The 25,724-nt window shown below is 36.6% G+C and overlaps 4 protein-coding genes across 4 annotated transcripts; all 4 read right to left on the reverse strand.

Annotated features, from left to right (window-relative positions):
• Positions 1–5,561: 5,561 nt before the first annotated feature.
• On the reverse strand, positions 5,562–7,111 carry LOC128951393 (uncharacterized). The gene has a single exon (XM_054296642.1). It carries the CDS (start codon positions 7,109–7,111, stop codon positions 5,786–5,788), a length of 1,326 nt encoding a protein of 441 aa, XP_054152617.1. The 3' UTR covers positions 5,562–5,785.
• An 11,744-nt stretch (positions 7,112–18,855) lies between these two features.
• LOC128951397 (uncharacterized) lies at positions 18,856–19,524 on the reverse strand. The gene is made up of 2 exons (XM_054296645.1): positions 19,240–19,524; positions 18,856–19,155 (listed from the first exon to the last, which is right to left on the reverse strand). Exons 1-2 carry the CDS (start codon positions 19,522–19,524, stop codon positions 18,856–18,858), a joined length of 585 nt encoding a protein of 194 aa, XP_054152620.1.
• A 2,863-nt stretch (positions 19,525–22,387) lies between these two features.
• LOC128951398 (3-oxoacyl-[acyl-carrier-protein] reductase FabG-like) lies at positions 22,388–23,465 on the reverse strand. The gene is made up of 4 exons (XM_054296646.1): positions 23,205–23,465; positions 22,863–23,138; positions 22,691–22,794; positions 22,388–22,613 (listed from the first exon to the last, which is right to left on the reverse strand). The coding sequence occupies exons 1-4, from the start codon at positions 23,463–23,465 to the stop codon at positions 22,388–22,390; spliced, it is 867 nt and encodes a 288-aa protein (XP_054152621.1).
• Positions 23,466–24,016: 551 nt separating this feature from the next.
• Positions 24,017–25,158, reverse strand: LOC128951399 (3-oxoacyl-[acyl-carrier-protein] reductase FabG-like). Its single transcript, XM_054296648.1, has 4 exons — positions 24,874–25,158; positions 24,516–24,791; positions 24,339–24,442; positions 24,017–24,248 (listed from the first exon to the last, which is right to left on the reverse strand). Exons 1-4 carry the CDS (start codon positions 25,156–25,158, stop codon positions 24,017–24,019), a joined length of 897 nt encoding a protein of 298 aa, XP_054152623.1.
• Positions 25,159–25,724: the final 566 nt, after the last annotated feature.

Below are 25,724 nucleotides of genomic sequence, written 5' to 3' on the forward strand. Positions count from 1 at the left end.
TACTATAACTGTTTAATAATTAAATTTGATATTAGTCCTAGGTTAATATTATTGTATTTGAATATAAAATATTAATTAGAAATTAATTACATAATTTTTTCTAATAACTTTGTATTTGTTAAATTTATATTATATTTATTTAATTAATTAGTTAATTAATTAATTAATTATTTTTTCCAATAATATTATTATTATTATTATCATTGCATTGATTTGCATACAAATCTTTACGCCATTTAAGAAAGGCTTTCGAACCGATACACCAGTCATACGATTGCGGATATTTGTATGACTTGTCGGCGAGTTTGTCGGCCGCCAAATAAGTCCAGTGAGGGTTATTGAGGAACGCCCTACCAATGAATATAAATGTCGGTCCGTTATCCAGTTGTAGTATACGTTCGGCAAATACTGGATCAATAATTTTGCCGACAGCAGTGGTCGCTATGTTAGCCTCACGTTTGATGGCCACTGATGCCTGATGTTGCCGTTCGGGTGTATCAAACGATCCGTAGTTGATGTCCGAAACAATACCGCCGGAACTGACGTCCACTAAATCAACGCCCAGTGCTTTGAGACGTTTGGCAAACTCGATGCTCTGCTGGAGATCCCAACCGTTGTCGACGTAATCGGTAAACGATATCCTAACTGCCAGTACAGTGTCGGCCGGTATAGCCCGACGCACTTTGTCGGCAATTTCCAGACCAAATCGCATACGATTGTCAAGTGAACCTCCATATTGGTCGGTGCGCCGGTTGGTTATCGGCGATAGGAAGGTGCTTAACAAATAGCCATGAGCATAGTGTAACTCTATTAACTAAAAAAAACAATAAATATTAATTAAATTGATTTTTTTTAAATATATAATATTATGATGACTTTTAAACTATGCCATAAACTAAACATAAACAATAATTATTAAATTGTTTTTAATAATATATTCAATAGTTTAGTTTAATAATAAATTAGTGTGCATTTCATTATTATAATAATAACAAACAAACAAAAGTTATAAAAAACTGTAATTATTTAATTTCAAACATTTAGCATTGTTTATAAAATTTTTATTTAAATTAATTATTAATATATTGGGCTATAATTAATTATATTATCTATAACATATCTATGTGTTATATTTGCTAATATATTAAAATTAATCAACTTCTTATACTTCATTCAACTTCATATAATTTATAAATTGTACCCAATATATTATTTTTGTTGTTAAATTACTATTAATATTTTATATAAATTTGTTAAAATTATGAAAAATTACTATTTTATATAAATTTGTTAAAATTATGCAAAAATTAACTACATATATAGTTTATGTTTTTTTTTGAAAATTATTATAATTATACTTAAATTTTTTGTTTACTAAGTATCGGTCGCTTACCTTAAACCCACACTTAACGGCTCGCTGTGCGGCCAAAACAAATGCCCGACTGATGCGTTCAATATCTACAACAGTGGCCTCTTTGGGTGCATTCATCTTAGGGCTAAACGGTATAGCACTGGCACCTATTGTTTCCCAACCACCGTCGTCGCCAATGGCCAACGATTGGCCACTTTTCGATCCGGAATCGGCTTCCGATGCCACAGATGTGCTACCTTTACGGCCCGAGTGTGACAACTGTATGCCCGGCACACAGTCCTGGGATGTCAACAGACCGGCAATCCGAGTCCAACGCTTCATCTGGTCGTCACTCCAAAGGCCGACGTCGGCCGGCGTTATTCGACCAACCGGTTCGATAGCCGTGGCCTCGCATACTACAAGACCGGCGCCGCCGATAGCGAACTGACCATAATGTGCCAAATGAAAATCATTGGGCAGACCATCTTCACGGGCCACCCAAGTGACCATCGGTGACACACCGATACGATTTTTGAATGTCACGCCCCGTATGGTTAGCGGTTCAAACAATTTGGACATCGGTTTAGTCTCCGTTGGGCAGGACTTTGATATTTGGGCCGCGCCGMAGGCGCGGGTGGGGGCTATAGGTAGATAGTACTTGAGGTCTACTATACATATATAAAATATAGAATATCGCAAATAAAAGGTTAAGGAGTTATGAACATTTTAATTAAAAAATTCAATATATATTAAATATAAATAGCAGTAATTTAGTATATTTTCTTTGTAGAGCTTCAGTAAGCTAGTGGTTAGAGTTGTTGACTTAGGTCGTAGGTTGTATAGAAAAAAATTGTAATTTGAGTTATTAAATAAAAAAATTTTTGTTAGGTTACTTTATAATAAATTGTTCGTTTTGTTTTGTTTGTTTAGTTTAGTTTAGTTTAGGTTAGGTTAGGTTAATGGCGGCCGGTAGGCCGCTAGTTATTTTAGTTTAGGCTAGGGTAGGTTAGGGTGGTTAGGGTTAGGTTAGGTTAGGTTAGGTTAGGTTAGGTTAGGTTAGGTTAGGTTAGGTTAGGTTAGGTTAGGTTAAGTTAGGTTAGGTTAGGTTAGGTTAGGTTTGATTAGGTTAGGTTAGGTTAGGTTAGGTTATTTTAGGTTTAAAAAATAATAAGTCTTGCAAAAAAAATATTTTTTTTAATTTTAAAAGTTCATAACTTTTTAACCTTTAGTTTGCGATGTCCTATATTTTACATATGTATACTAGACATCAAGTACTATCTACCTATACCACCCACCCCCGCCTCCGGCGCGGCCCAAATATCAAAGTGCAGCCCTCCGTTGAAGTCATTATTTGTTTGATATTTTTTTATATAAATAAATATTATTTAATTAAATTATTTGTTATATTATATAAGTTATATTTTGTAATAAATATTTCTTAAATTTATATAAATATAATAATTATTAATTAAAATGGTTTTTATAAAATATCTAGTATCAATGTCTATATAAATTTATATATATTATTAATATAATATTAATAATACAGTATATTGCATAAAATCTCGGCTTTTTACTACTACCACTAAAAGTGGTATAACTTTAAATATAAAAAATATAGAAAGGGGTGATATATATCATTGGAAAGGTTTTTATATACACTTTCCAATTATAATAAGCACACCATTCCTAATAGTGAGCGCGACCATTGAAAGTCCGCCCGAAAACATGCCAACCGAAAAAAATAGGGGTAGTGTATGTGCTCTACACATAAATCACTGCTATTGCCCCCACCATCGCTAAAATAACCGAAATTATTTACCCGAATGGCGGGCTTACAGTTAAATTTTTTTAATTAATTATACATATTATTAATTATTATATACTTATTTATTAATTTTAAAAATTATTTTTTTCCTGTAATTTATTTATCGATTTTTATGAGCAGTTAAAAAAGCCGAGATTTTATGAAATATACTGTAGTATTGTAAGATATTATCAAAAATACTTATAATGGATTATATAGGATTATAATTTAACCTTTATAGTTTATTATTTAAAATAAAAATTTATATTATATATACAATTAGAGCCAATAAATTATTGGCAATAATACAATAGATTAACTATTATTTATTTAGGCGTCGTTCACATATTACGTTCGCACTTTTTAAGAAATCTAGACCCCCTCCCTCCCCTATGTTCACAATTGTTCGCATGTAGTCATTAAAAAAAATTACGTTCGCTAACCCTAACCGCTACCCCCCCCCCACCACCACAAGATATAAGATATTATCTAAATGCGAACGTTCTTAAAGTCTCTACCCCTCCCATCCTCCTCGTTCGCAAAAGTTCCCTTTAGCTAACCCCCCCTCCCCTCAAGTGCGAACGTAATATGTGAACCACGCCTTATCATTTTTTATATTATAATCACTAATGATTAAATAATATTAATTTTAACAATTGAAATAATCCGGGTGCAATCTAATAATAATTATTATAGAAACTTTAATAAACAATATCAATTATAACTTTTTTTTAAAACGAAATATAGCATCTATAGGAACTAATTTAAATATGATATACAATTTAATTTTTAAAAAATGTAATTAATTATTTGATTAACTTTTTTAAATCTAAAATTAATTATATTATTAAAATACATAAATAGCTTATAAAAATGCGAATAATATTGATGCCAATAGATGTCAACCCTACCCTTCCTAGTACTAACCCTTTCATACCTGATTGACCATTGACTTACCTTTCCCTATATAAGCACCTGTAATACATCCGCATCGCTCTCTAACACTTTACCTTTTACTCAGTACACACCTGAGATATCATTACCAATTATTTTTATTATTTACACGTGTTTTACTATTTATTGGTTTTATTAATAAAGTTAGTTATTATTGTGCATTCTCTTTGTGTATCATTTTAACAATATTGGTACTCTTATTGACGTCGCCCGAACCAGCCGTCATCGTGATTCCCAGAATCACTCTGACTTCTACATTACCATAACTCACCCCGTCACCGTAAATCCCAACCTCACATTGAGTTCTATCCTCACAGTGAACCCCAAGCGTCACCCTGATTACCGACCTCATCGTGAGACCCGATCTTAAATAATAATAGCATCAATTGGCGCACCGTCGGCAGGATAACCTCCGCAATCCAAAATTATTCTCCGCTCAGGTCACCGAATTCGAACACCGGAAATAACCGGAAATCAAACTGAAATGACTACAAGCACTTCTACAAATACAATGTCGGACGGATTCAATCAGAGTCGAAATAAACGCCCGGCTCTTGAAAAGTTTAATGGCCACAAAACTGTTATAAGAGCCGATCTCTGGATCGGACTCTTTGAAGTCGCAACAAGAGATTTAGCCGAAAGCGACCGAACCTATGAGCTTATGACATACCTAACTGACGATGCCTTGAATTGGTATGCAACCGAAATTGCCCCGAATATACTCACAATGACTTGGGCTGAAACACGAGGACAATTCATACAACGATTTGCATCTCAAAGAGAGGACGCCTTAATCCTTGCACAAGAAAGAAAACTAAACAACAATGAGACAGTAAAAGACTACTTTGATGAGAAAATGCGATTTCTACGACAGGCAGACCTCAACGACAACAATATCGTCGGACAACTCACTGCGGGAATGCCCGAGTCATATAAGGGTTACCTCTTGTGTGCCTTACCTAAAACTCACATAGAATGGTTAACATTGGCTCAGAGACTGGAATCATCTCGACTTTGTAGTCAATCTAAAATGAAGGAACTCAAATTGAGTACTCAGATTCAAGCTGACGCCCGTACTCAACCTGAATTTCGACGTCAAACATATGCTATGGCTGTACAACCGAATCGTCAAAACGAATCTGATAATCAATGATAATTCTTTATTTTCATATTTCAAGAATATGGTACACAAATAAAGGGTGTTGTAGGGCACGTCATTAAGTAAATATAATACCCTACAACACCCTGTAGGGACGGAGAAAAATGATACGGTACTCGTATCATGAAAATAGGGGTGAAAGTTAAATATGGTACATTGATAGTAATAATACTAGTAAAAACAATTCATAGCATAAGTAAATTAASGGGGAAATACAAAAAAAGGGACGGTAAATATGATGAGTTGATGCCGATGATTGAGTGGTCCTCACTCGGTTGATTCGCAAGGGGTGAAAGTCAGATGGTGTTCGGTTAAGTGCCAATTCTTTATGTAATCGCTTTAGGTGTCCGGGCGATGAGTGACGGCGGCGTCCGTTGCTGCAGAGTTTCGGCTGCACGCACATCGGCAAATGATCGGTGGATAGTGCGGCTGAATCCTATGGCTCTTGTAGTCAGGTGGCTGGCGATGTAGAAGGCGATGATATGTTAGACAATGGGGGTAGTGGACGGTAGATCTAAACATATCGGGTTCTACGAAACTCCGATAGTTTGTAGGCCTTGAGACTCGGGCAGTCATTAGACATGGCCGAGTGTTTGACGTCAATGTTGTTGCTGCCGGCCTTTCTGTTAGCCTCTGAACAGTTAACGCAGCAGAGTTTAGTGTCATCGGTCTTGTACGGACAATCTTTGTATGTGTGCTCGCCTTTACAGAGCGAGCAGGCAATGGCGTTGGGACAAGTACGGACCTTGTCTTTGTGTGAGCGGTGGCCCAGACCGCAACAGTTAAAACAACGAGTCACGAGAATGTAGTCGTTAATGCGGCAACAGGACCAATCGATTTGGACTTTGCCGGCTTGTATGAGGGTGTTACGTAATTTGGGTGACACTTGAATGACGACGTTTTTCTCGTCGTTTCTTTCCTTTGTGTGGAAGATGAATCGGACTTCGGTCTTGAGAGCGCCGATTGAGGCTGGACTTGCTTCGACGTTCAATACTTGTTCTGAAATACGTTCGAGAATGTCATCATCGGTGATTTCTTTGGGGACACCGCTTATAATCATTCGCGGGTCGCGAAGACGGGGTTCTCGGACGGTATAATTGCTGGAAAATTCAGGACAAGCGATAAGTGTGTCGCGTAAATGGTCTAAGTCCTTGGCGTTGTTGACGGAAATGACGACCTTGCCTTCTTTTCGCTTCCGTACGCGGTTGACGAAAATCTCTTCGGACTCTGGATCAACGAAGTCTAGAAGGTCGGTGTGTGTTTTGTTGGAGTCCTTCTGTTGATCGGATTTGGGCTCAACGATTAACGGGTAGTCTCTGGTGTTAGGCTTCTTCGGTCGCTTCGTGATTTGTGCGAAAGTAGGCGGACCGGTAGCAGTAGGCTTAGGCTTGGTTGTAGGTGCCGAGCCGGTGATTGCAGGGATAACAGTTGATGTAATCAGCTCTGTAAGGGCTTTGATTTGCTCGCCTTGTTCGTTGAGTTGAGCTTGCATTKGGACGGTAACGGAGAGTTTTGCCTCGGCTTCATCTGCTCGGCGAGTAGCCGCCAAGTAGTATGCATAGAGYTTTGATATAAGTCTCTGTGCRGTCGATCTCTGMAGCWGRTTAGGGTTTTTGTATTGGAGAGACTSRCCGGCCAKTTGGCACTGTGCGCTGAGGGACTCTGGTGACTCTTCCTCAGGTTCCTCGTCCATGTCCTCGTTCTCGTCATCGTCTTCATTGGGCGGTATGTTGTCATCATCACGGTCAAACTCAAGAGGGTTCTCCGGAGTATTCTCCTCTTTTTTCCGTTTCGAACGTGAGCGAGTAGTTGCTGTATTGGTAGGTGGTGTCCTTTGCATAGTTCACACTAGGTGTCACTGTGGGTATTGAGTTTGCGCAAATATGTGCGCGAAGAATGTGCGCAGAAAATGTGTACAAAGTTGTGTGCGCAGATATGTGCGCAGAGAATGTGCGCAGWACACACAGAAGTGGAGACACTGACGTAGAGARTCACTAACACAGGTAGTGAAACTCACCAGTAGGTAGCGCTGGATGTCACAAAAAGGTGTCGWACACAGARAACGTCGTGCGTAGTTGGTGCGCAGAAGAAGTTTTAAAGTTTTGRAGAMGACGTTATTGATGGAAGGAGGTCGGTCTTGTGTAGAGGCGAAAAGCAGTCAGTTGTGATTTGGMCGTTGAAGARWGCAGACGTGCAAAAACATAGAAAAWATAGCACTTTTKAGSMMAAAATGAGAGCATTTGARGAGCATATAAAAATGCGACTGCTCTCAYTGAGAGCTAAACTGCGAATAATCTGATAATCAACCTCCCGGTCCGTGCCGCAAATGCTCCCAAGCTGGTGTCACTGCTTGGCATTGGCATCGCGAGTGTCGTAGACAATGGCCAAATATCAGAAATTTGGCTACTCAACAGTCAGCAAATAATCCATTTGTCCAGACAAATCGACCAAATCAAGCATCATATAGAGATAGATTCAATGTGAATCCGCGACCTCAAGGCGTATCATATTTTACTGGAGACGATAATCAGTCTGAGGACATCATCGCTCAGGGAAACGCTTTGGGCGGTCGTCATTAACTGAGATCGCGGTACGGGTCAACGATATTCCTACTAAAGCAGTTATCGACTCTGGTGCTACCATAAACATAATGAGCACAGCTTTTGCCAGAGTACTCAACAAAACGCCTGACCCACGAACCGCTATTCCCGTTGCAGGAATCAATGGGATTTCTCAATCAGACGGCCGCCTAACAATCACTCTTCGCATCAACAAAACAGTACTTAAAGTGCACGCGCACGTCCTCAAAGACTCTCCCAAGCCATTCATCATGGGTGACGGCACCTGTGCTGACTTCGGCTTGCATCTCGACTTCAAACGGAAGCTCGTTACACAAGAAACCTCACTCTCGTCGCAAAGACAGCTCTGTCTCACTACAAGCCGACCAAAGATTTCCGGACTCAACGCGGGTCACATAAAAGTCAACATGACATCTACTCAATATGAATCTACTCCAATGTCTACACGACTCGTACTGAAACAGTACCCTCAATTATTTTCAGCGGATCCTAATGACGTGGGCCGCATTCCAAACGTATCTCATCACATTCGACTACTTCCTGAGCAGCAGCCAATACATCAACGACCTTATCGCCACTCGATCGCAGATTTCAACGAAATCAGAAGACAAATTAAAATACTACTCGACAAGAAACTAATCCGTCATTCAAAGTCTCCATTCGCTTCACCAGTAACACTCGCAAAGAAGAAAGATGGATCCGCGAGACTTTGTATTGACTATCGACGACTTAATTCTATCACAATCGACGAACGTGAACCTCTTCCCCGAATTCAAGACATTATTGACCAACTATCGAACTCACGTAGATTTTCGTCACTCGATATGGCATGGGGCTATTGGCACGTCCCTATGAGTAACGAATCAATCGAACGCTCAGCATTTGTCACTCCCGACGGTCACTATGAGTGGCTTGTTCTTCCTTTTGGTCTCAAGAACGCTCCGCCAACATTTCAACGAATCATTCGACATGTATTGGGAGACCTACTAAACAATGGTGTGATACCATATCTCGACGACATAATAATCCACGCGCCGGATCAGCGTTCGCATGACCTCTTATTGAATAATGTACTTCAGCGTCTACGTGAAGCCAATGTTAGACTTCGTGAAGAGAAGTGCAAATTCGCAGTGACTTCAGTAGAATATTTAGGTCACGTAATAGAAAACGGAACCGTATCTCCGGCACCATCTAAAAGTACAGCAATCCGCAATTATCCGACACCCAAAAACCAACACGATATCCAACAGTTCCTCGGTATGTGTAACTTTTACCACAGATTCATCAACAAGTACTCATCGATAGCTGAACCATTAACACGTTTGACACGTAAAGATAATCTGTTTATTTGGGGTACCGAACAAATCTCTGCTTTTAATACTCTCAAAGAGGCTCTATCAACACCGCCAGTGATGGCTATCTATAGAGATGATAAACCAGTAGTAATTCATACTGACGCCTGTAAAATTGGAATCGCAGCGATCCTCATGCAACCCGACGATGATGGGCACAAACGCGTAGTGTCGTACTACTCACGTAGAGTTAATATTCACGAAAGCAAATATACTACTTCCGAGCTTGAATGTTTAGCCGTTATTGAATCAATGGAAAGGTGGCATATATACGTTCACGGCAAACATGTTGACATCCACTCTGACCACTCAGCACTACAATGGCTATTGAATATCAAAATGACTTCAAATAATCGACTGTTTCGGTGGTCAGTAAGACTATCTGTTTATAACTATACAATTCATCACAGACCCGGCGTTCGTAATCAGGCAGCGGATGCATTATCTCGTAATCCGGTAATATCGCTTCTTATTGATCAAAATCGTTTGAAAATGGCTCAACAAAAGCAAAACCCAATGACTCATAGTGAATCCGGAAATCATAATGAATTCGCAACTCATTATGAGTCTTGGAATCACATTGATTCAAAATGTCATATTGATGATAATGGGATAATAAGGTATAGACATAAAGGTCTCAACAGATACTACGTGCCTCCGACGTTACAAATAGAGGTTTTACGCCATTATCATGACGATATGGGACATCCGGGAATTGCCGCGACAACACAGTTGCTTACTGGACATTATTGGTGGCCATCGGTAGATGACAGTATAAAATCATACGTCAAAACTTGTAAAACTTGTCAATTAGTAAAACCTTCAAACAGGAAATCATTAGGACTCCTACAACCTATTCCAACACCGATTTTACCAAACATTTTATGGGCAATGGACACAATTGTCATGGGATCGACTGGAAGCGCAAAATCAAAATACATTCAACTAATAGTCGATCATCATTCTCGGCACGTATGGACACAAGTAACCGCCGACAACAAAGCTAAAACTGTAGTCAGATTCATGAAGAATCTCATCGAACTCATAGGGAGGCCCGAACAACTCATTACCGACAGAGGAACTAATTTCATCTCAAAGACATTTGCTGAGTTCATATCGAAGCAAAACATAAATCACACGTTATCATCACCGTATCATCCTCAAGCCAATGGTTTATGTGAAAAAGCAAACCACATCATCATAACTAAACTTAAATCAATTCGACTCGATCAACCTAACAGACATTGGTCAAAGCTTCTACCCGAGGTCGTTGATCAATATAACCGAACACCACATGGAACAACAGGATACTCACCACAATTTTTACATTTTGGAATTCCATCTGACGCTCTCTGCGACACGAAATCTCTTGACATCGCTAGACAAGAGTCAATAAGACGCTCAGATGAAGACAAAGAGAAGCGAAAACAAATTCACAATGAATCCCACACAGCATCCAATTTCAAAACCGGAGATCTAGTTGTGCGCAAACTTGCAGCACATCATCCATCAAAACACAAGCTTTCACCTACAAATACGGGACCATATATCATCATCAGGAGTCTGGGTGATGAAACTTATGCTATTCGACCAACTCATGATGAATCCCCGGACACTTTATCCTACGTCGCGCACTCCAGTCAACTGAAGCCGTTCAACCTCCGTGCGAACGATAACGGCGGGGGAATGATGCCAATAGATGTCAACCCTACCCTTCCTAGTACTAACCCTTTCATACCTGATTGACCATTGACTTACCTTTCCCTATATAAGCACCTGTAATACATCCGCATCGCTCTCTAACACTTTACCTTTTACTCAGTACACACCTGAGATATCATTACCAATTATTTTTATTATTTACACGTGTTTTACTATTTATTGGTTTTATTAATAAAGTTAGTTATTATTGTGCATTCTCTTTGTGTATCATTTTAACAATATTGGTACTCTTATTGACGTCGCCCGAACCAGCCGTCATCGTGATTCCCAGAATCACTCTGACTTCTACATTACCATAACTCACCCCGTCACCGTAAATCCCAACCTCACATTGAGTTCTATCCTCACAGTGAACCCCAAGCGTCACCCTGATTACCGACCTCATCGTGAGACCCGATCTTAAATAATAATAGCATCAATTGGCGCACCGTCGGCAGGATAACCTCCGCAATCCAAAATTATTCTCCGCTCAGGTCACCGAATTCGAACACCGGAAATAACCGGAAATCAAACTGAAATGACTACAAGCACTTCTACAAATACAATGTCGGACGGATTCAATCAGAGTCGAAATAAACGCCCGGCTCTTGAAAAGTTTAATGGCCACAAAACTGTTATAAGAGCCGATCTCTGGATCGGACTCTTTGAAGTCGCAACAAGAGATTTAGCCGAAAGCGACCGAACCTATGAGCTTATGACATACCTAACTGACGATGCCTTGAATTGGTATGCAACCGAAATTGCCCCGAATATACTCACAATGACTTGGGCTGAAACACGAGGACAATTCATACAACGATTTGCATCTCAAAGAGAGGACGCCTTAATCCTTGCACAAGAAAGAAAACTAAACAACAATGAGACAGTAAAAGACTACTTTGATGAGAAAATGCGATTTCTACGACAGGCAGACCTCAACGACAACAATATCGTCGGACAACTCACTGCGGGAATGCCCGAGTCATATAAGGGTTACCTCTTGTGTGCCTTACCTAAAACTCACATAGAATGGTTAACATTGGCTCAGAGACTGGAATCATCTCGACTTTGTAGTCAATCTAAAATGAAGGAACTCAAATTGAGTACTCAGATTCAAGCTGACGCCCGTACTCAACCTGAATTTCGACGTCAAACATATGCTATGGCTGTACAACCGAATCGTCAAAACGAATCTGATAATCAATGATAATTCTTTATTTCATATTTTCAAGAATATGATACACAATATAAAGGGTGTTGTAGGGCACGTCATTAAGTAAATATAATACCCTACAACACCCTGTAGGGACGGAGAAAAATGATACGGTACTCGTATCATGAAAATAGGGGTGAAAGTAAAATRTGGTACATTGATAGTAATAATACTAATAAAAACAATACAWWGYATAAGTAAWTTAAGGGGGAARTACAAAAAAAGGGACGGTAAAAATGATGAGTTGATGCCGATGATTGAGTGGTCCTCACTCGGTTGATTCGCGAGGGGTGAAAGTTAGATGGTGGTCGGTTAAGTGCCAATTCTTTATGTAATCGCTTTGAGTGTCCGGGCGATGAGTGACGGCGGCGTCCGTTGCTGCAGAGTTTCGGCTGCACGCACATCGGCAAATGATCGGTGGATAGTGCGGCTGAATCCTATGGCTCTTGTAGTCAGGTGGCTGGCGATGTAGAAGGCGTTGAGATGTTGGACAATGGGGGAAATGGACGGTACATCTAAACATATCGGGTTCTACGAAACTCCGATAGTTTGTAGGCCTTGAGACTCGGGCAGTCATTAGACATGGCCGAGTGTTTGACGTCAATGTTRTTGTTGCCGGCCTTTCTGTTRGCCTCWGWACAGTTAACGCAACAGAGTTTAGTGTCATCGGTCTTGTACGGACAATCTTTGTATGTGTGCTCGCCTTTACAGAACGAGCAGGCMATGGCATTGGGACAAGTACGGACCTTGTCTTTGTGTGAGCGGTGGCCCAGACCGCAACAGTTAAAACAACGAGTCACGAGAATGTAGTCGTTAATGCGGCAACAGGACCAATCGATTTGGACTTTGCCGGCTTGTATGAGGGTGTTACGTAATTTGGGTGACACTTGAATGACGACGTTTTTCTCGTCGTTTCTTTCCTTTGTGTGGAAGATGAATCGGACTTCGGTCTTGAGAGCGCCGATTGAGGCTGGACTTGCTTCGACGTTCAATACTTGTTCTGAAATACGTTCGAGAATGTCATCATCGGTAATTTCTTTGGGGACACCGCTTATAATCATTCGCGGGTCGCGAAGACGGGGTTCTCGGACGGTATAATTGCTGGAAAATTCAGGACAAGCGATAAGTGTGTCGCGTAAATGGTCTAAGTCCTTGGCGTTGTTGACGGAAATGACGACCTTGCCTTCTTTTCGCTTCCGTACGCGGTTGACGAAAATCTCTTCGGACTCTGGATCAACGAAGTCTAGAAGGTCGGTGTGTGTTTTGTTGGAGTCCTTCTGTTGGTCGGATTTGGGCTCAACGATTAACGGGTAGTCTCTGGTGTTAGGCTTCTTCGGTCGCTTCGTGATTTGTGCGAAAGTAGGCGGACCGGTAGGAGTGGGATTAGGCTTGGTTGTAGGTGCCGAGCCGGTGATTGCAGGGATAACAGTGGACGTAATGAGCTCTGTAAGGGCTTTGATTTGCTCGCCTTGTTCGTTGAGTTGAGCTTGCATTTGGACGGTAACGGAGAGTTTTGCCTCGGCTTCATCTGCTCGGCGAGTAGCCGCCAAGTAGTATGCATAGAGTTTTGATATAAGTCTCTGTGCAGTCGATCTCTGCAGCTGGTTAGGGTTTTTGTATTGGAGAGACTGACCGGCCAGTTGGCACTCTGTGCTGAGGGACTCTGGTGACTCGTCCTCAGATTCCTCGTTCATGTTGTCGACCTCGTCATCTTCGTCATTGGGCGGTATGTCGTCATCGGGACGGTCAAACTCGAGAGGGTTCTCTGGTGTATTCTCCTCCTTTTTCCGCTTAACAGACTTTGATCGTGAGCGAGTGTTTGCTGTATTGGTAGGTGGTGTCCTTTGCATAGTTCACACTAGGTGTCGTTGTAGGCGGCGAGTTTGCGCAAATATGTGCGCAAAGAATGTGCACAGAAAACGTGTGCAAAGTTGTGTGCGCAGATATGTGCGCAGAGAATGTGCGCAGTAAACACAGAAGTGGAGACACTGACGAAGAGAATCACTAACACAGGTAGTGAGACTCACCAGTAGGTAGCGCTGGATGTCACAAAAAGGTGTCGAACACAGAAAACGTCGTGCGTAGTTGGTGCGCAGATAAAGTTTTTAAGTTTTGAAGAAGACGTTATTGATGAAAGAAGGTCGGTCTTGTGTAGAGTCGAAAAACAGTCAGTTGTGTTTTAGCCGTTGAAGAAGGCAGACGTGCAAAAACATAGAAAATATAACACTTTTTAGACAAAAATGAGAGCATTTGAAGAGCATATAAAAATGCGACTGCTCTCATTGAGAGCTAAACTGCGAATAATCTGATAATCAACCTCCCGGTCCGTGCCGCAAATGCTCCCAAGCTGGTGTCACTGCTTGGCATTGGCATCGCGAGTGTCGTAGACAATGGCCAAATATCAGAAATTTGGCTACTCAACAGTCAGCAAATAATCCATTTGTCCAGACAAATCGACCAAATCAAGCATCATATAGAGATAGATTCAATGTGAATCCGCGACCTCAAGGCGTATCATATTTTACTGGAGACGATAATCAGTCTGAGGACATCATCGCTCAGGGAAACGCTTTGGGCGGTCGTCATTAACTGAGATCGCGGTACGGGTCAACGATATTCCTACTAAAGCAGTTATCGACTCTGGTGCTACCATAAACATAATGAGCACAGCTTTTGCCAGAGTACTCAACAAAACGCCTGACCCACGAACCGCTATTCCCGTTGCAGGAATCAATGGGATTTCTCAATCAGACGGCCGCCTAACAATCACTCTTCGCATCAACAAAACAGTACTTAAAGTGCACGCGCACGTCCTCAAAGACTCTCCCAAGCCATTCATCATGGGTGACGGCACCTGTGCTGACTTCGGCTTGCATCTCGACTTCAAACGGAAGCTCGTTACACAAGAAACCTCACTCTCGTCGCAAAGACAGCTCTGTCTCACTACAAGCCGACCAAAGATTTCCGGACTCAACGCGGGTCACATAAAAGTCAACATGACATCTACTCAATATGAATCTACTCCAATGTCTACACGACTCGTACTGAAACAGTACCCTCAATTATTTTCAGCGGATCCTAATGACGTGGGCCGCATTCCAAACGTATCTCATCACATTCGACTACTTCCTGAGCAGCAGCCAATACATCAACGACCTTATCGCCACTCGATCGCAGATTTCAACGAAATCAGAAGACAAATTAAAATACTACTCGACAAGAAACTAATCCGTCATTCAAAGTCTCCATTCGCTTCACCAGTAACACTCGCAAAGAAGAAAGATGGATCCGCGAGACTTTGTATTGACTATCGACGACTTAATTCTATCACAATCGACGAACGTGAACCTCTTCCCCGAATTCAAGACATTATTGACCAACTATCGAACTCACGTAGATTTTCGTCACTCGATATGGCATGGGGCTATTGGCACGTCCCTATGAGTAACGAATCAATCGAACGCTCAGCATTTGTCACTCCCGACGGTCACTATGAGTGGCTTGTTCTTCCTTTTGGTCTCAAGAACGCTCCGCCAACATTTCAACGAATCATTCGACATGTATTGGGAGACCTACTAAACAATGGTGTGATACCATATCTCGACGACATAATAATCCACGCGCCGGATCAGCGTTCGCATGACCTCTTATTGAATAATGTACTTCAGCGTCTACGTGAAGCCAATGTTAGACTTCGTGAAGAGAAGTGCAAATTCGCAGTGACTTCAGTAGAATATTTAGGTCACGTAATAGAAAACGGAACCGTATCTCCGGCACCATCTAAAAGTACAGCAATCCGCAATTATCCGACACCCAAAAACCAACACGATATCCAACAGTTCCTCGGTATGTGTAACTTTTACCACAGATTCATCAACAAGTACTCATCGATAGCTGAACCATTAACACGTTTGACACGTAAAGATAATCTGTTTATTTGGGGTACCGAACAAATCTCTGCTTTTAATACTCTCAAAGAGGCTCTATCAACACCGCCAGTGATGGCTATCTATAGAGATGATAAACCAGTAGTAATTCATACTGACGCCTGTAAAATTGGAATCGCAGCGATCCTCATGCAACCCGACGATGATGGGCACAAACGCGTAGTGTCGTACTACTCACGTAGAGTTAATATTCACGAAAGCAAATATACTACTTCCGAGCTTGAATGTTTAGCCGTTATTGAATCAATGGAAAGGTGGCATATATACGTTCACGGCAAACATGTTGACATCCACTCTGACCACTCAGCACTACAATGGCTATTGAATATCAAAATGACTTCAAATAATCGACTGTTTCGGTGGTCAGTAAGACTATCTGTTTATAACTATACAATTCATCACAGACCCGGCGTTCGTAATCAGGCAGCGGATGCATTATCTCGTAATCCGGTAATATCGCTTCTTATTGATCAAAATCGTTTGAAAATGGCTCAACAAAAGCAAAACCCAATGACTCATAGTGAATCCGGAAATCATAATGAATTCGCAACTCATTATGAGTCTTGGAATCACATTGATTCAAAATGTCATATTGATGATAATGGGATAATAAGGTATAGACATAAAGGTCTCAACAGATACTACGTGCCTCCGACGTTACAAATAGAGGTTTTACGCCATTATCATGACGATATGGGACATCCGGGAATTGCCGCGACAACACAGTTGCTTACTGGACATTATTGGTGGCCATCGGTAGATGACAGTATAAAATCATACGTCAAAACTTGTAAAACTTGTCAATTAGTAAAACCTTCAAACAGGAAATCATTAGGACTCCTACAACCTATTCCAACACCGATTTTACCAAACATTTTATGGGCAATGGACACAATTGTCATGGGATCGACTGGAAGCGCAAAATCAAAATACATTCAACTAATAGTCGATCATCATTCTCGGCACGTATGGACACAAGTAACCGCCGACAACAAAGCTAAAACTGTAGTCAGATTCATGAAGAATCTCATCGAACTCATAGGGAGGCCCGAACAACTCATTACCGACAGAGGAACTAATTTCATCTCAAAGACATTTGCTGAGTTCATATCGAAGCAAAACATAAATCACACGTTATCATCACCGTATCATCCTCAAGCCAATGGTTTATGTGAAAAAGCAAACCACATCATCATAACTAAACTTAAATCAATTCGACTCGATCAACCTAACAGACATTGGTCAAAGCTTCTACCCGAGGTCGTTGATCAATATAACCGAACACCACATGGAACAACAGGATACTCACCACAATTTTTACATTTTGGAATTCCATCTGACGCTCTCTGCGACACGAAATCTCTTGACATCGCTAGACAAGAGTCAATAAGACGCTCAGATGAAGACAAAGAGAAGCGAAAACAAATTCACAATGAATCCCACACAGCATCCAATTTCAAAACCGGAGATCTAGTTGTGCGCAAACTTGCAGCACATCATCCATCAAAACACAAGCTTTCACCTACAAATACGGGACCATATATCATCATCAGGAGTCTGGGTGATGAAACTTATGCTATTCGACCAACTCATGATGAATCCCCGGACACTTTATCCTACGTCGCGCACTCCAGTCAACTGAAGCCGTTCAACCTCCGTGCGAACGATAACGGCGGGGGAATGATGCCAATAGATGTCAACCCTACCCTTCCTAGTACTAACCCTTTCATACCTGATTGACCATTGACTTACCTTTCCCTATATAAGCACCTGTAATACATCCGCATCGCTCTCTAACACTTTACCTTTTACTCAGTACACACCTGAGATATCATTACCAATTATTTTTATTATTTACACGTGTTTTACTATTTATTGGTTTTATTAATAAAGTTAGTTATTATTGTGCATTCTCTTTGTGTATCATTTTAACAATATTGGTACTCTTATTGACGTCGCCCGAACCAGCCGTCATCGTGATTCCCAGAATCACTCTGACTTCTACATTACCATAACTCACCCCGTCACCGTAAATCCCAACCTCACATTGAGTTCTATCCTCACAGTGAACCCCAAGCGTCACCCTGATTACCGACCTCATCGTGAGACCCGATCTTAAATAATAATAGCATCAATATTATTAAAATTGTATTTCATTACATTTATTACATTTATTGAATGCATTAAACAAAATTACAATAAGTTATAAATAAATAGAAATATATAATTTTTTATATTTTCACAAATTATTAAATGTATAACTAAACTAATTATACATATTATTGATGTTATCTTAACCTGGCTCAAAATATTCCGCCAAAGTTATACATTATTCCGCCATCAACAACAAGATTGATACCGGTAATAAACTGTGCCTGATCACTGGCCAAAAATGCCACTCCCTGTGCAATGTCGATGGGTTGGCCCAATCGTTTCAATGGTGTCCGGGCAATAAATGCTTTCAACATTTGTTTTAATACTTCTGGATCTACACCATCGACTTTTTGCAAGTTGGTCATCGTTACACCCGGACTATAATGTTTTAGTTATTTATTATATATAAATATATATAAAAATTAAAATTATTTTTAATAATAATATACAATAAAAATAGTTATTTACTTAATAGCATTGACTCGTATATTGGGTGCCAATTCCAGTGCCAAAACACGGGTCATCATATCGATGGCCGCTTTGGATATATCGTAAGCCAATGAAAATCTTGACTATAAATTAAATTAAAAAAAATAATTAATTAATTATATCATTAATAACTTAAATTGTTATTTGCATTATGGCATTACTACTGTACATACCGGTACCATTGATACGATGCTCGATGTGCTAATGATAGTACCGTTAGTTTTTTGTAGATACGGTGCAGCGAGATAGCTAAGCTCAACGTATGGTCTCAGATTGACAGCCATAACCTTATCAAATATTGACATAAATTTAGTATCGTTTAACATCGACAACGGGGCGATACCGGCGTTGTTGACCAACACATCTAACTTTCCGTACGTATCGATTGTTTTCTTTAGCAAATCAGTTAATTGTTTATCGTTTGAGATGTCGGCCACCACTTGTAACGGCTATAATAATATTAATAATAATTAGGATTAAAATTACTAAAAAAATATCACAAAACTTTTATATCAATTTTTATTTAAACAAACCTTTAGTTTTTTTGGCGATAGATTTTGACATTCATTGGCCACTATTTGTATTTCCGTAACGTTTCTACCGGTGACCACTACATTGGCTCCAAATTGAGCAAATAGTTTGACAATTGCAGCGCCGATACCACTGCTCGAACCGGTAGTCAATACAACTTTGTCGGTAAAATCGTATGACTTTTTTGGGTCGAACTGCAATTTGGCTGTTTGTCTGACTCTACGTTTGGCACCGTTTAGAGCACCGATACATAGGACAAGTAGTACGAGAATAGCAATTGATTTCATATTTTTTAATTAAATTAATATAAAAAAACACTTTTTGCAACTAGTATTATATATTTAACAATATTTTAAGACTTAATCTTAAATATTAAAGTTTAAGCAAATAACTAATTTTTTTATTAACTTAAATCTATTGTAATTGTTTTAATAATATTAGATGTGCTCAGTATTTATAGTTACAAAAATTTGCTTAATTATTATTATTATTTTTTTGGTACACTAATGTACTTTTCAAAATTTTCAAAAAAAACTTGAAAAGTTTTGTTTTCTGAAATCTATACGAGCTTTTTGTGTGTGTGTGTGTGTGTGTGTGTAGCAATTTTTTTGCGAATTTTGAAATTCTGACTTTAGATTCGGTTAGAGGACTACTAATAATGTATTGAAAAGTTGAATTAAAATTTTGATATTTCTTCGGGAACATGGACAAAATGGCGGCCAAAGTAAAAAAAATTTTAAGAAATTTTTTTAAAGTATAGATTTGAATAAAGCATCAAAAACAAGCATAAGAAATATGCATTAAAATTTTCATATCTCTTCGGGATCATAAAGAAAATGGCGGCCAAAGTAACAAAAATTAGGTAAAAATTTTAACGTTTAGAATTGTAAAGAGCATCAAAAATATGATATAATATTTCAGCATATTTTTTTAAAATGGCGGCAAAAGTATAAAAAAAATTTTAGAATTTTTTTTAATTATAGATTTGAATAAAGAATCAAAAACAAAAATAAAAAAATATGCATTAAAATTTTGATATCTACGGGAACAAAAAGAATAAGTATAAGCGGCAAAAGTATAATTATAAATGATTATTTTGTTATACTAAATCATTTGATACCCTACATGACTATAGTTGTTTATTTTGTCAAACCGAGTTATTTGATACCCCACATGACAAAAGTTGTATTTATTTTGTTATACCTAGTCAATTGATACCCTAGATGACTATAGTTGAATTTATTTTGTTATACCTAGTCAATTGATACCCTACATGACTATAGTTGAATTTATTTTGTTATACCTAGTCAATTGATACCCTACATGACTATAGTTGAATTTATTTTGTTATACCTAGTCAATTGATACCCTACATGACTATAGTTGTTTATTTTGTCATATCGAGTCAATTGATACTCTACATGACAATATTTATATAATGTATATTTGACCAGTTTTTAAATTTTTATATATTATATAGCCGCTATAACTAATGGTTTTCAATGTTATACAAGTTTTTTTTCTGAAAATGCTTTCTAGCATTCTTAACTGGTTTTATATAAGATTATTATAACATATAAATGTTAGACTGTTAGTGTTGGCAAAAAAAGTGAAATTTATAAATTAATAGAGAAATTTCTAGAAAGTTTCTAAAAGAAATTTCTATCTATGGGATCCCCATGGTTAATTTTGTTCTATCGATATTTGTTAACTTGTAACATTGTTATTACAAGTAATAGTTAAATATTATTATTAGTATTTTAATTATTAATTAAAGTAAAAATTAATTAATTTATGTAACTATAATATAATAAAATGATGAATAAAATTTTACAAAACTGATTATTATTAGATAATTATAATTATTTATATACAGGTATCCCATTTGTATAATATTATGTCTCATTAATATATTTATAGTATTTCCAATAACTATAGATATGGGGATCCCATAGTATAACAATAAAATTAAATTTCTATAGAAATTTATTCATGAGAAATTTTCTAGAAACTTTCTCACTGAAATTTATTAAAAACTTTCTATTTGTCCATCTCTATATACTTTTTCAATAAATACATGTATATTAAGATATCAATAAATAACAGGTTATCCTATTATAAATTGAAATCAGTATTTTCAATGTTCAATGAAAAATTACATTAATTATTTTTCGGTACATTATTGCACTAATAATAATATGATATTATTACTAATAAGATAAATCATTTCTAGATTTTTCTAATACAACTTTAATTGAAGTGAATATATGAAACAAAAAATAAAAATAAATATTTTTATCTACTTAAACACTTTACACACATAAAAACAATGCCATATATCTAGTAATAAAAATTAATTAATTATCATAGAAAATGTATTATATGTTCAAATATAACGATTTTCAATAAATTTCCCTTTCATATAATAATCTAAATAAGCAGTTAATAATTTATAGCTAGTTATCAAATAATAACTAATTATCAATTAATTTAGTTTAAATATGTTTAGTTGTATTGTTATGTAAATTTTGACGCATCAATACATTTAAAAATGCAAATGTAAGATATGCAGCATTTTTTGTATTTTATAAAAATGTTTCATAACTATTGATTTCGATGGCCAATCAAAATTATATTTTCAATATAAGTTAATTATTGTCTATAGTTTTATTTAAAGCTTTAATAAAAATTTTTGACGGATCAGCTAAGTTAATGAAAATTGTCATCAATAGTTACCTTCATAACTAATACATTTTATTGGATTATTTTATTATTATAAAAATATACTTTATTCTAGTGATGCTAAAATTGATCTGAATTTATTTATAAGTTGAATATTCAATTGAAAAATTTTGAAAAATTCAAATAATTTATTTAATTTATAAAATAATAATAAATAATTTAATTTTATATTATATGTAACACGACTACAATTTTTTGTTTATTAAAAACTAATGTTTTAAATGTGTTTATAAAATTATCTAATTATTTAAATATAAATTTATGTTTAACACAGAGAACACTAATTAATCAATTATTTAAAATAAACAAAAAAAATATTTAAATAAAACTTATTTTTTTAAAGATAGTTCTTAAAACATATATAATGATAATAATATATAAATAATTTGTATTAAATTAAAAAAATTATCAAAATAGTCCACCGACAGTATAATGTAATCCGCCATCAATAACAAGATTGGCACCTGTAATAAATGATGCCTGGTCACTGGCCAAAAATACCACACCCTTAGCCATGTCCATGGGTTGGCCCAAACGCTTCAATGGTGTGTGTGCGACAACCAGTTTTAAAAAGGCCTCTATTATAACCGGATCTATTACCCCGTCGTGAAAATTTGTTTGAGTCAATCCGGGACTAAAAAAAATTGTTAATATTTTTATATATTAATATATTTTGCAAAATATTTAAAATATTATTAGTTATTTTATTACTTAATAGTATTGACTCGTATATTGGGTCCCAATTCAAGTGCCAACACACGGGTCATCATATCGGTGGCCGCTTTAGACACAATGTAAGCCAAATTATTTTTTAGCTAATTTTTAAGATTAAAATTTTAATTCATAGTGTTTTAATATATATATATTCATTTTTTATTCATACCGGTGACATTGTCAAACTGCTAGATGTGCTAATAATAGTGCCGTTAGTTTTCATTAAATAAGGTACTGCCAGATGACTCAACTGAACATAAGGTCTTAGATTAATTGACATAATCTTATCAAAATTTTCCATAAATTTAGGGTCTACTATAGGTTTTAGTCCGCCTATACCGGCGTTGTTGACCAAAACATCTAACTTTCCGTACGTATCGATTGTTTTCTTTAGCAAATCAGTCAATTGTTTGTCATCGGACACATCGGCCACCACTTGTAACGGCTAGTAATATATTATATGTTATTTAAAAATATTAATTAAATTTTTTATATATTAATTTAGACTAACCTTTAGTTTTTTTGGCGATAGATTTTGACATTCATTGGCCACTCGTTGTATTTCTGTGGCATTTCTACCGGTGACCACTACATTGGCTCCTAATTGTGAAAACAGTTTAACAATATCTTCACCCATACCACTGCTCGAACCGGTAGTCAATACAACTTTGTTGGTAAAATTGTATGTATTTATCGAATCAAACTGCAATTTAGTACCGTTTAGAGCACCGATACATAAGACAAATAATATAAGACTAGCAATCAATTTCATTTTTTTGTTTAATTTGCATTAACTTATATTAAACTACTAAAATACAGTATAATATAATAACAGGGACTATTAATAATTTTAAGCAAATTAATTTTATTAGCTTAAATCATTAAAATTAAGTTAATTGTATAGAATGGGTACCTGGGTCATCTATTTATTTGTAAAAAAATCTATATAGTACACATGTTTATAGTACACTCAGTACAGTACAATATTTATCAATATTTAGCAATATTATTGTTAATTGAGATAAATATTAAATTTATTAATACAAATACAACTTTGATTGAAATGAATAAGTGTAACAAAATTAATATTTTTATCTGCTTTAAACACTTTAAACACAAAAAATAAAATAAAATTTGGATAAAATTATATTATAATAATAATAATATCAAATATTTTTATGATAATACAAATATTGTATGATTTGTATAATAACAGAAAATTAATTAATATCTTTAATAACTATTTGTCAATATTATTATTATTATTATTCAATTCAAGTATGTTTTATGTTAACTTATATTAAAATCATTAATAGCTATTAACTAATCTGCAATTCCACCCGAATTATAATGTAATCCGCCATCAATAACAAGATTGGCACCGGTAATAAACTGTGCCTGGTCACTGGCCAAAAATGCCACACCCTTAGCCATATCCATGGGTTGACCCAAACGTTTCAATGGTGTCCGTCCGGCAACCAGTTTTATAATAGCCTGTTTTACAGCTGGATCTACGCCCTTAATATTTAGAAAATTTGTGTCAGTCAGTCCGGGACTAAAATGATATTTATTTTTTAAAAAAATAATATAATTAATAAATTTTCAAATTAACACTAAAATAATAATAATAATAATTAATATATACTTAATAGTATTGACTCGTATATTGGGTCCCAATTCCAGTGCCAATACACGGGTCATCATATCGACGCCCGCTTTGGACACATCGTAAGCCACTTGATTTTTTGCCTAATTTTTAATTAAATAAAAATTTTTAATATATATCATATATATATATATATATATATATATATATGCATACCGGTGACATTGTCAAACTGCTAGATATGCTAATAATAGTGCCGTTAGTTTTCATTAAATAAGGTACTGCCAGATGACTCAACTGAACATAGGGTCTTAGATTAACTGACATAATCTTATCGAAAGCCGTCATAAATTTAGAGTCAGCTATTGGTGTTAGTCCTCCAATACCGGCGTTGTTGACCAACACATCTAACTTTCCGTACGTATCGATTGTTTTCTTTAGCAAATCAGTCAATTGTTTGTCATCGGACACATCGGCCACCACTTGTAACGGCTAATAAATGTTATATATTATTATATAATAACTAGAATTTAAGTTATCAAACAAAATTTTTTTTAACAATTACTACACAAACCTTTAGTTTTTTTGGCGATAGTTTTTCACATTCATTGGCCACTCGCTGTATTTCTGTAGCGTTTCTACCGGTGACCACTACTTTGGCACCAAATTGTGAAAACATTTTAACAATATCTTCACCCATACCACTGCTCGAACCGGTAGTCAACACAACTTTGTCGGTAAAATCATAGGTCTTTTTTGGGTCAAATTGTGATTTGGCTGTTTGTCTGACTTTACGTTTAGCACAGTTTAGAGCACCGATACATAGGACAAGTAGTAAGAGAACGGTAATAGATTTCATTTTTTGAAAAAAAATAAATTAACTAATTATTAGTAAATAATGTAAAATAAATGAAACTATATTTTATTATATTGATATTTGAAACAATTGTAAATTTTATTAACTTAAATTGTTTTATTTTATTTTAGTAAAGATTACCTGGTATTTATATCTGTAAAAATCTATCATATTTTACATTTTATTAGTGCTTTTTTGTAATTATATAAATATAATATTATTATTTAATAAGTTTTTTGGTAAAAAATACTATATAATTAATTCTCTAATTATTTATATATATATATATAAGTTCATTTTGAGCAAATATCACTTAACATTGAAAGTGTATATCCAGTACACTTTTTGTTGTTGTTGTTATTATAAAGATAAGTTGTTAAACAAGATTTTTGATGTTTAAATTAAATAATATATAGTAATCAGGGTTGCTAAGGGGGAGTAGGGTAGGGTAAGAGGTCTTACCCCTTGAAATTTAGTAGAAATTTAGTGGGAATTTATTGGGAATTTTAATGGGAATTTAGTGGGAATTTAGTGGGAATTTAGTGGGAATTTAGTGGGAATTTAGTGGG

Source organism: Oppia nitens, unplaced genomic scaffold (genome assembly GCF_028296485.1).
Source record: "Oppia nitens isolate AA-2021 unplaced genomic scaffold, nextdenovo-longstitch-racon4-pilon3 scaffold1_pilon_pilon_pilon, whole genome shotgun sequence".
NCBI lineage: Eukaryota > Metazoa > Arthropoda > Arachnida > Sarcoptiformes > Oppiidae > Oppia > Oppia nitens.